Raw genomic sequence first — 11,369 nt, 5'->3', positions numbered from 1 at the left:
GACGTGCTTATCTTGTATTATGTACTATATAAATATTGAATACAGATTAATGTTTTGGTTAAGTTAATCAAAACAATTCAAACAGAGTTCTTAGTTTGGAAAATGTTAGTTTTTTTTCAAACAGAGTTCCAAAAAAAATTAAAATGTATGAAGGTCAATCTAAAGAACAAAAACATAGAGCAAACTAACATTTTCCAAAATAAATTTACAATATGTTGAGCTAAATAACAAGAACACGTTATATGGGCCTCATCTGGGAAAAGAAGCCCATTGAAGCCCAGCCCATTAAAGGAGCAATTTATTATATTAGTTGAACTAATCCAAGATTTGCAAGAGAATATATCTCGGGAGCAAAGTAAGAAGTGATCCGGTTGACAAGGAATCACTGACTTCTCAACAATGAAGGATATGGGATCGCTCAGCTCTCTATAAATACTAGGGTACATACACAGGTAAAGGGACGACTCTTTATTTTAGAAAGTATAAGAGCTCAAACTGGACTATAAAGAGGATCTTCAATGAACTAACTTAACCATCGGAATTTTTCCCGGCCACCACCGCTGATTGGTTACATTTTCTTGATTGGTGTTAATCGGACCGACTGGAATTGGAGTGAACACAAGCTAACTGTCACTTGAAATGCTACATTAGATTATAAAACTCATTTTATTGTGAAATAGATCATTCATATTCTTGAAATACCCCTAGAAGGTGCACAAAGAGAAGAATCGTCAAAATTCTCTACTTTTCCCTCAACGCTACAACAATTGACTTCGTGATAGGATGCTAAACTACACACTACTAACGATCTTGGATAACGTTTCTTTACTTTTCAAGGATTTGAAAGAACAGCATCAAAATCATCCACATTAAATACCTTACAAGTTAATGGATGTAAACAAATAGCACAACCTTGAACGCATATATGCCTAATCTATGTAGGGTAGCCGCTCGATTCAGAAGTACAGGTTGCCCTGCATAACTTCTTCCTCGAGTATTTCTCATACAATAATCACCTATTTTTTTCTCGGATTTTACACTAATAGGGGAGAGAGGCATCGGCATGCGAGACCTACACACAAATTTGTCATGTCTAAAAGTTTATTTATCTGAGAAAAAATACTATAATCGCACCATTTTTCTTCAAGAATACAACTGATAGCCTTTATATACAGAGAAAGGAAGCTCATGTAAAATTCAGAAAAGAAAAAAGAAGCCAGGTGATTTGACAACAAGAAGCTGTGCACGCTAACAAACCTTTGGAATTGGGTGTCTATGAGACCAGGAACCTCCTTGGAAGACTTGGAGCATGTTACAACCAAATAAGACAGAATGTGTACTCACATTTGGAGAAGATTATTCACGGTAACAGCAGCAGAACTTGTTTGCAGTAAGTCCTGAAAATGATGTATAGGATCTTAAACAGATTAGGTGATTCTTGAAAGAAGGAATCAACTTTTGTGAGGTTAGAGACGCAATATATTCCCAAATCCAAATTATACCTGCAAAATTATGTCATCAGGGATGTGTGGCAAAACCTCCCTTACAGTCTCAGCCATGGCAAGTATGTTTGCCATACTGTCATTTGCAGGGCGTGAGGCAGTCCTCATATGTAAACCATTGGTGCCGACAGTGTATCTGCCACCACCAGCAGGAGGGATGGGTGGACCAGTTGTGGTAGGCTGAGAGGGATTTGCAGGCCAAAGACTCCATGCACCATCTTCAAGGGCAGTCTGTGCATAGGTTTCTCCTACTGATGCAAGGTGCCTCATCATCATCTGAACTCTCCCTAATCCAACTGATCTGACAGCAGTAGAGGGTCCAGCTCCCTCAACACCCTGACTTGGCCACGTATGCAGCCAACTTGAATCCAGTCCTGTACTCCTATGGGGCAAAAAGAGGAAGATTTCCACAAAAGAAACAAGAAAAGCGGTTTAACTTACTGCATAAACCCCTGTGCATAAAGCATTGCTTGTTGTATGGCGTTTAAAGGGGTCACCAAACTTACATCCAAGAGAACAGGTTTTTTTGCAACTTCTTAAATATAAAACAGTTATGGAAGTGTATAAACGGCTATATTGGTTATTAAATATGGAACTTCTGTGGACTCTTCTTTGTTGTTTTTTTTTTCTAAAACTGCACTTTAATTCGTAGATGGCCCATGAAACATTTTATCAGCATGTCATTATCTATAAACATAAAATAAAGCCCGAAAAAAACTTCTCTGATGAAAATGCCAGCTGGACTAATGGTAGAGTTGGAGGATGGAGATTCAGATACCCCAAACCTAGGTTCAAGTCAGATTATCTGAGTGCATTCCAATGGCAGTTATGCTTTTTTACCAATACGTAGCATGGCCCACTAATTTCAAGGTCCGCAAAAGAAACTAAAATGACACATTGTAAAAAAGTGAACCTCCAAGGACCATCTTCCAGAGGGTTCTGTGTCTGATTTGGAAACACTCCAGTAGGTAGGGTATGCCTGGAAGTGTTTTGTTGATCAAGTCCAGCACTTATTTGATGTGCAAGCTGCTCATCGCTCAGAACTTCTCCAGTACGGTGGTTAGCTTCATTTGGAGGTCTGCCAACAAAAAGCGACTTTCGACAAGTAGGACATGAATAAGTCTCACTTGAACCTTGATCCAACCTGGCATAATGGGTAAGCTTTAGCATGACTCAGTCTTGAAAAAGATGGATACTAACCAAAAATAGGCGAGTCATACCAAGATCTCAAGCATGCAAGATGAAAAAGATGCTTGCAGTATAGCTTTTTAGCCTTGGCCATGGGTTCCTGTCAATGGCCAGTTCTTTAACTTAGATGGATGAATAATAACTAAAACGTTAACAAGAAAAGATCTAATCATACCCTACAGATGGCACATTCATCTTCAAATGCTTGTAGCTCTTCGGCTGTTGCATTGGGAAGGGCAGCATGAAGAGCACCTAAAGCTTCTCTCAATTTGATGAATCCTTTTATTCGCTTCAAAAGAGCACTTAGCAAGGCCTGATCAAAATTTCTAAATTACTGATAGATTGAGCATCATTGGATTTAAAATAACCAAATTAAATGAATATTGGAATGTTCCGATGGAAAGTAGGATCAGATATATATTTACACGTATATTTAGGAAAAGGATGGCATCCAAAAGATGGAATGCCATGCCATGAAGCCACCAAATATGCACGTAATGACTGAGTGCCATTAAAATTGTTGCTATGTCCAGGGAAAACCCCAAATTCCGAATAAGAATGCCTTTCCATTCTGATAATGAACCTGCAGTCACACTCCTTAATCAGAAAACATTAAATCCACTACAATCAGCTTAAGTTGAAGAAAATCACTGCTTTCACATTAGTTTTGGAGTGTATTCCACAAAGTAGTTTGTTCACCCTTTATTTCAATCACCTGTAACATGTGTGCGTGCTCCTACTTTACACAACAATTACACTTAAGTCTAAACGTACACATCGAGAGAAAATAATTTTTGATAAATACATTGAGAGAGAAGATTTATGAAAAAGTACAAACAATAGGAAGAAGATTCACGAAAATACAAACAATTAACAATAAAAAGAAATGAGAGAACGATTTTATCTTTTGAGATGGTTAATTCAGTTTTTTTAGCAGCCAATACCAGCTGTAGGATGGGCTTCATATAATAGAAAATAAGAATATCAATAGATTCAATACAAACATGTCAGATTCAGCGTGCATGTATCAATTCCTTCAATATTATTTTCCCTAGAATTTTTATTTACTTTTTCTTATATGTAAGGTGGATGAGTTCGGGAGACATGTCAAGATAGTGAAAGTGAGATTTTAAAAATAACCTGCTGCTGATGTATCAAAAAGTTTGAACCTTTGGCAATTTGTATTACTCACTGCTGAATGATGGAGCCATATATCAAGCAACTGAAACCCATGAACTAAAATAGCCTGCAGAGCATATTTCCCAAACCAAACAATCAAGTCAACCTGAGTACTCATATCTCACAGGATCTTTTGGTTTGATAGGTACTGATATCTAACAGGATCTAACAGTTTTACCTGCAATGTCTCAAAAGCAATACTGACGGGCTCAAAGAATAACAACAGAAACATAGATGATCCCAGCGTTCTATATATTACTAGACATAGCCTAATCCTGCTCCAAAAAATAAAGTATAAATAAGAAAATGACAGCATAGATATGTAAGGAGAATATAGGAAAGGAGAAACATGGAGAAAAAGAGAACACTGGCTATTCATAGTATTTACTTCTATTAATTTTTTTTATAATTAATAAAGTTTATTGATCTTCAAAATTAGTATTTACTTCTATTAATTCATAGTCTCTATCTTATTTTACACGAACAAGGCCTGTACATAGCCAAAACAAAACCCTAAAACCATATGGATACCTTCTACAATGAAACTTAATGTATATGGTACCAAATCAAAACCCATATTATATCCCTTTAACAGAGAAAGACTCACTACACAGGGATGACTACAGAAATCAAGACTCCTGAAAAAACTTGAATTACTAAACACTGAAGGGTCCTACATAAAATAGAGTGCATCAACTAGGCTGCTGGTCAAACACCTATCAAGCACTTTCTTGGAGCCTTGTAAAATGTTGAAAGAGTACCTAGCAAGCAATCATGAAGAAACCCTTATAAAATAGCCATGAGGAACTCATTACCAGAAGGAACTGCAATTCAATCTGTACCTGGATAACCACCAGTAATATTATCGACTTTCCACATTTAACTTCTACAAGTTTTGATACCCCAGAATTTGATACAAAGCATAAATAAAAAAATGCGTGAATGGCAGAACACGTGAAAACCAAAGTACTTGTCTAGTTACTCCAATCCAAAAACTCAAAGTTTTCAAACCTTCCGAAGGCCCATCAAACAGTCCACATGACAAAACCAAAACCAAAAACAAATAAAAAATTAAAATGAACAAAAAGGAAAACAACCATAGAAATGAAAATAAATGCAAATTAGTTTTTTGAACCTATATTAGAGAGAGAGAGAGAGAGAGAGAGAGAGAGAGAGAAGGGGGGAGAGAGAGATTTAAAAATACCAAAAGTAGTCAACAGAGAGGACCAACAATAACACCGAATATACACGAAAATATGCCCAAGGAGTAGCAGAAGGGGATGCATTCAAGCGTTCAAGTCGATCTCTGGCCAAAGCTTGAAACATCTGGATAATAAGCAGAAGATGGTTAGAGAATATGCTATTCTCCTGTATCAAACACTAAAATGAGATTTCCTATCATGAAATATTGTCTCATGTACCTTCAGAGAACATAGTACAATCAACCAGATTGACCACAAGCCTGCTTGATATATTGTTGGTGGAGCAACCAGTGGTAGAAATGTCCCCTGCTCGATATTCATCAACATACACATTTTTTTTATAAGTAAAAGTATTCATAATGGCAAAGTAGGCATAGTCCATGTACAAAGGAAGTACACAAGAGGAAACATCTAGTTACAACAACAGACATAATTAACCAACCATAAACATTGACTTCTTTCTCTTGATTGGTAATCAACATAAGCACCTCATAGGGGACATGAATGCATGAATTTATCCACCACCCCAGTCTTCTAGGGGGTTTTAGCCTTTTAGGAGCCATTTGGCCTTGAGATCATTAGCATGAATATTGACAAAACAATAGAGATAGCAAAACTATCAAGATAACATCAAAGATTCAATATATAGATGCATTTTAAGTCCACAGACTTCCTATGAACCCCATTGCTTACATCATCCAACTATCTCTTACCACATCATATTTTCAAAAGTTAACAACCAAGTTGCTCCATGGCAAACACAACCATAATGATGATGATGATGATGATAAATAATAACAACAATAACAATAATAAAAATAACATTTTTAAATTTGTCAATCCTTTTAACTTTAAAAACCAAAAAGTGGAGAATTGTTTTAAAAAATTTCCAATTTTCATTGATTATAGGGGATCGGCATTCGCCGTGTACAGGCCAAACATGAAACAAATCTACCAGGTATGTGCCTGAATGGGTTTAGGCCCAGTCAAGCATAACAAAGCCAACCAAAGAGCTCTAGGCCAAAGGCCTAAGCCCAACACTCCATTAAAATGTAATGGAAATACCCAAGGTCTCAAACAAGGGGACCGATCAAACAAACTAACCAACTCCAATCCATCACCAACAAAGGCAGGGTGCTGTAGAACACCAAGGTGCCACGGTTTGACTAGGAAGATCACTATGTTAAACCAATTCATCTGGAGATTGACTAATAAATATCTCCATGTTTTCACGACACTTAGGAAAGCATTTGAGTGGATAGAGAAATGTGAGGAGGCCTTCCATGAGCTGAATAGATACTTGAGACAGCACCCTCAGCTGAACAATCAAGGGGGAGATCCTGTACTTATACCTGGTAATCTCACCCACGACAATCAACTCGGCATTAGCTAGCCCACACAATTAGTTGAATCATCAAAATCCAAACATTAAAAGCACTAGAACATCAGCTCTACACTTCGATTTGGTAGAAGGGACATTTTGAAAGATGCTTTGTGTTTGGTTGTGAAAAAAGTATACTTCACTAATTTTGGGTTCTGAAAGAGAAAGGAAAAATGATTACCTTCCCAAAGCTTCCTGCATCAATCTTTTCTCATGACTTGCGGCTGTTGTACGCAAAGATAATAGTGTAGTTCTTATAGATATGAGTAAAAACAAATTTTAATTTAAAATGGTAATGAAAATACTTTTTAGAATCTCCTAGTCATAGGTATAACCAACTCTTGATGAAAATACGTTTTGGAAAACCCAGAGACTGATTATGTACTAATATAAAAGGCATTTATTGTGGAACAAATTATTCTTAACCTCTTCATTCAAAAAATAGATGTGTAAAGATATAATTAAATAGTGCATACAAAGGATTTTACAGAAAGTCCTTATTGAGATCAAATCCAATTATATATATGCAGTATAGAATTTCTAAACTTGACCTTGATCAAAACGTATTAAATTTCCATCAACATTTAGCCATCCACAATGCAAAGTCATACTTCTCCTCATAAGTAAATTATATTCATTAGCGATCAATCCACTATACCATGGTGGAAACCCTATGATATGAAAAGAATGGCTCCAAGAGACACTTGACACAAATTTTTGGCACCACAAATTAATGGACCACCAAACAAATCACCATAATTTCTGTTCCTTTCTTTCCCTCCCAAAAACCTCCATTTTTGCTATGGCCAAAGGCAATGACATTAACTGCTGGTGATGCAGACACTCACTATGAGCTATAGTTGAAATTGATCGTATCAATCCAGTGCGTTTTTCTTTTGCTGGTGATCAAGACAACAACTATGAAGTATAGTTGAAATTGGTTGCATCAATCGAGTGCATTTTTCTTTTATTTTTGCATCAATCAAGTGGTTTTTTCTTTTATTTTGGAATTGAAGTGGATAAGGTTCATATCACAACCACATTAATTATTTACAAAGGCCTCTGTGCTGTCACTATAGCCAGCCATAACTAGATCCACCACCAACCACTGTCTTCACCATGGATCTCCACCAAACAGCTGCCAAACCATCATAACTCCCTCTTCAAGCCCAACCACACCCAAATTTGCTGCAGCCACAATCCATGATAGCCAACAGAACCAAACCCATTTAGGCTGCTAGCACCACCACCAGAGGCCAAAATAATAATAATAAATGCACAGATGCAACAATGTATTACATATAAATTTAAATAATAATAATAAATGCACAGATGCAACAATGTATTACATATAAATTTCAAAGTAATAAAACTTGAAATGTTTTTTTCTTCATTTTTTGTATAATAAAGTAAGGTACAAATCTTCCAACAAGTTCTATACATAATCCTATTAATGTTAATGGGAAAGAATCCCAAACACTTGTAAAAGAAGAAAAAGATTATGTGTCATTTAAATAGATGCATGTCACCATTAATCATGATCAGAATATATTTTTTTCTACAACATGAAAGTTTACCTTGTAAATAACATAATTGATAAGATGTTCCAATAACTTCCTAGTTTCAGCAGGATACAACTCCACAAAGAATAGAGTCTGCATGTGAAATATATAAATCAGAATTGTCAAGACAAAGTTACTAGTCAGAAACATTCATCATAAAATAGGAGCTTTGTAAGACCACTGAATGACTAGTTGGTAGGGCTAGACCATTGTTCCACCAGGGATTCTATACAGTTTCATGATCATCATTTCAAATCATGAGCGAACTTTGGTGTAACTTTCCTTCTTTATTCTTTTATATAAGTAAGGTTTAGTTCATTAAAAGTGTAGAAGGGAAAAACCCTAGTATGCATGATGCATACAAGAGATAACCCCTTAATGATTAGTGTGAACTTTCTTAGCTGAAATCAAAGTTGGAATCTGATTTCAAGTTGTTTGAGTTCATTTAACTAGCTCCAGGCTAGGGATTAACATGTCAACATGAAAGCTTAGATGCTTGTATGACAGAACTGCATGTATGACCATACTAAACCATGTTCCAAAGTTAGTGATTGTCTGGTATAAGTTCTCTATTCATAAATTTCAGAAGTCTGCATCAGTCCAACAATCCAGTAGTTAATAGTGACTGCTTTAAACCACAGTTTAATAGTGACTGATTTAAACCACAGTTTATAACCATTCTTATTCACTATTGACCAACCATAAATCCTAGGCCGTCCTATAAGTAAACTATTGCAAACCCCTCACGTATTTCCGCAGATGATCGATAGGTGTATATGAATGTCTGCAATCCATCACCCCCCCCCCCCCCCAACAAAAAAAAAAAAAAAAAGAAATTGATGAATGAAATGAAAAATGGAGAACAATGTCCACAAATAAAATTTATCTTACCATAAGGGGCCCATCGGGCACAGTCATGGAAAAAGAATGTAACACTTTGAAGCTTTACACAAACAAATATTCTAAAAGACCAAGATTCAATCCATATATAGCTTTTTCATTTTTTATGAGTCTATCTTTGTCTCTCAATGATTCAGAGATAACCTCAAAATAGCAGGCCTTCTCACTTAGTTTTCCACAATGCCAAGCAATGATGCATAGGCCCAGACAGAAACAGTTCCATTACAAGTTTTTAATTATTTCTATGAAGCTCAACATATCTCAATTTCCAATGGCATACATTTATTGGGGTTCATTTCTCAAGGCTTTTAAAAAAATTAAAGAACCCATTTAGTATTGGATAAGCGTAAAGAATTATGGTTAAATACAATCATAAAACCCAATTATCCTGCCAGAGCAGTTGAACACCAAACTCCCTGAAAAAATAAATAAAATCAACCACCTTTCCTCAAAATCTAGAGAAGTTGGTTTCCATCTTAACCAATGGCATGCAGTCTTTATAACCAAATGATCAGTTTTACAGGAAACACGCCAATTAACTATTGCAGTCATTTATATTGTAAATTTGTTTATTTCCATTCTTTCCATCACTCAATCACCATGGCATCAACAGAGTAAAATGCACATTTAAAAAAAAAAAAATCACGTCCTTCATGGAAATAACTAGTCCTATGGCAACACCAGTAATATTCACACAATGGACTTGGCAACAACGCTGACTAACCACTAAAATCCTTGTGTACTAAAGAGATAATTGCAAATATTTATGTTTCTCTACCATACATTGCCTAAATCAACATACAGTCCAGATAGTTCATTGATCAACACAAAGTGATTGCTTGTTAATCAAAATTCTCTCCGTAAAATAGCAACCTTACCTTTAGACATAGAACAAGTAAAACAAAGACATTGAGCACAAAATTTGATAGCAGTCCAATGGTGGCATAAGAACCCAAAAGCAGCTCAATGACGTGGCTGGCATTCTCTGAGTGAATAAACTTCTCACTGATTAGTCCATTCGATTTTAGCTCATCTAAAGACAATTCAATCCGGAGTCGCAGACCAACAAAGCTTAGCACCGTAGACAACACTGAGATGGCTATATAGCGCACACCCATTAGTGTGGACAATAAATTCAGCCTCTTTACCAGAGCACAACTCCCAAATTTTCATCAATACGTCATCAACCTAACTCTTGGAGGATTAGAATCGCGATTAGAAATGAAGTGAATAGTGAGGCACACAACTTAAGGTAGCTTCAAATCCCACCAAAACTTACTATAATGGCACTAAACCCCACAAGATGAAGTCCAAAAACCTGTGCCCAGGAAAAGTAAAAAAAGATTGATAAAATAACTAGGTGACGCATCATACAAATCAGCCAAATAGAAAAACATAATTAACAGACTATATGGTGATAATGCTCAGTTCGTCGCTAAGAATATGTGTAAGACTTTCATTTTTTCGAGACCCAAACAGCGAGAACATAAAGAACGGATATTTCTGTTTCTTTTTTCCTTTACTTTTTTGCAGCTAGAAGAATTCAAATGTGCAATAAAACATTTAAAGTCAATTCACGGATACATGAACTAGAAAATTCTGGTATCGATCGTGAACATCAACTAAATGTTAGAAATTTCTACCGCAAATAGGAAAACAAATAAATTTTGGTGAGCCCCGAAAAATTAACCGGAGATAAAATAGAATTAGCTATCGGATATACTGTGCGAATATGAAACTGGAAACATTATCTATGATCCTTTGATTTCAAAACATTTTGGAATAATTGAGGGAGATTTTGACAAAAGATTAAGCAAATGACAGACCTGATCCATCTAAGACGACACAGTAGTTACTTCGGTCTGCCTTTCTGCAAGTTTCAACGGACTCGCGTTTCACACATTTTTTCTTCTTGCGAACAGGTAAAAGCGACATCTCAATGATTTGTAAAGAAAGCTCGAATATTAATTGTACTTTATAAATATAGATTTTGATATTACAGAATATATATATATATATTGATAAATTTGCATCATAAATTCCTAAATTTTGCTCAATTTTTATTTTAATTTTTCCTGGAAAACAGAAACTCTTCGGAACGGAAGCTCCGTTCTCATGCATATAATGGTCACAAATAAACTGCTGACACATAAGCAATCTCCATAAAAGTAACATGAGCCGCATTACACGAAAGTAAAATCAAAACTAAAGAAACCGTGTTGTCTATTTTCTCTCAAGTCACAAACCCGCTCATCCACTCTACCCACGCCGCACGACCTTCATACGAAAGCAGGAGCTCCAGACCGGTGCACCCGTTTAGACAGTCGCACCTCCAAACCCAGAGATTCCTTCAAACTATCAAAAACCATGATGCCGCGTCTTCTTGGACTTCCTCAATATCCTACCTCGCCGAGGCAGCAACGGTGAATCGGACTGACTTTCCTCATTTCCATTA

At 36.1% G+C, this 11,369-nt stretch overlaps 1 protein-coding gene across 2 annotated transcripts; it reads right to left on the bottom strand.

Moving 5' to 3' along the window:
* Positions 1 to 1,083: 1,083 nt before the first annotated feature.
* Positions 1,084 to 10,890, bottom strand: LOC122306940 (E3 ubiquitin protein ligase RIN2-like). Of its 2 annotated transcripts, XM_043119517.1 has the most exons (14): positions 10,741 to 10,890; positions 10,194 to 10,232; positions 9,793 to 10,108; positions 8,030 to 8,107; positions 5,291 to 5,377; positions 5,074 to 5,195; positions 4,048 to 4,144; positions 3,831 to 3,936; positions 3,116 to 3,273; positions 2,866 to 3,003; positions 2,723 to 2,790; positions 2,416 to 2,646; positions 1,503 to 1,884; positions 1,084 to 1,397 (listed from the first exon to the last, which is right to left on the bottom strand). In XM_043119517.1, exons 3-14 carry the CDS (start codon positions 10,030 to 10,032, stop codon positions 1,341 to 1,343), a joined length of 1,764 nt encoding a protein of 587 aa, XP_042975451.1. In that variant the 5' UTR covers positions 10,033 to 10,108; positions 10,194 to 10,232; positions 10,741 to 10,890; the 3' UTR covers positions 1,084 to 1,340. The 2 variants fall into 2 exon arrangements, with proteins under 2 accessions (XP_042975451.1, XP_042975450.1); XM_043119516.1 differs by having other exon boundaries at positions 9,793 to 10,232.
* Between the last annotated feature and the right edge of the window lie 479 nt (positions 10,891 to 11,369).

Source organism: Carya illinoinensis, chromosome 4 (genome assembly GCF_018687715.1).
Source record: "Carya illinoinensis cultivar Pawnee chromosome 4, C.illinoinensisPawnee_v1, whole genome shotgun sequence".
Classification (NCBI taxonomy): Eukaryota; Viridiplantae; Streptophyta; class Magnoliopsida; order Fagales; family Juglandaceae; genus Carya; species Carya illinoinensis.
Note: the sequence above shows the minus strand (reverse complement) of the source record. Positions and strands in the feature narration are given on the sequence as shown.

What these genes read in the sequence shown, in the direction of transcription:
- LOC122306940 (XM_043119516.1), bottom strand. Translation starts at nt 10,032, where the DNA reads ATGGGTGTGCGCTATATAGCCATCTCAGTGTTGTCTACGGTGCTAAGC. An exon ending in TCAATTATGTTATTTACAAG is followed by an intron (nt 5,378 to 8,029) that starts GTAAACTTTCAT and finishes AATATCGAGCAG; the next exon opens with GGGACATTTCTACCACTGGT. An exon ending in TCCTTTTCCTAAATATACGT is followed by an intron (nt 3,004 to 3,115) that starts GTAAATATATAT and finishes AATTTTGATCAG; the next exon opens with GCCTTGCTAAGTGCTCTTTT.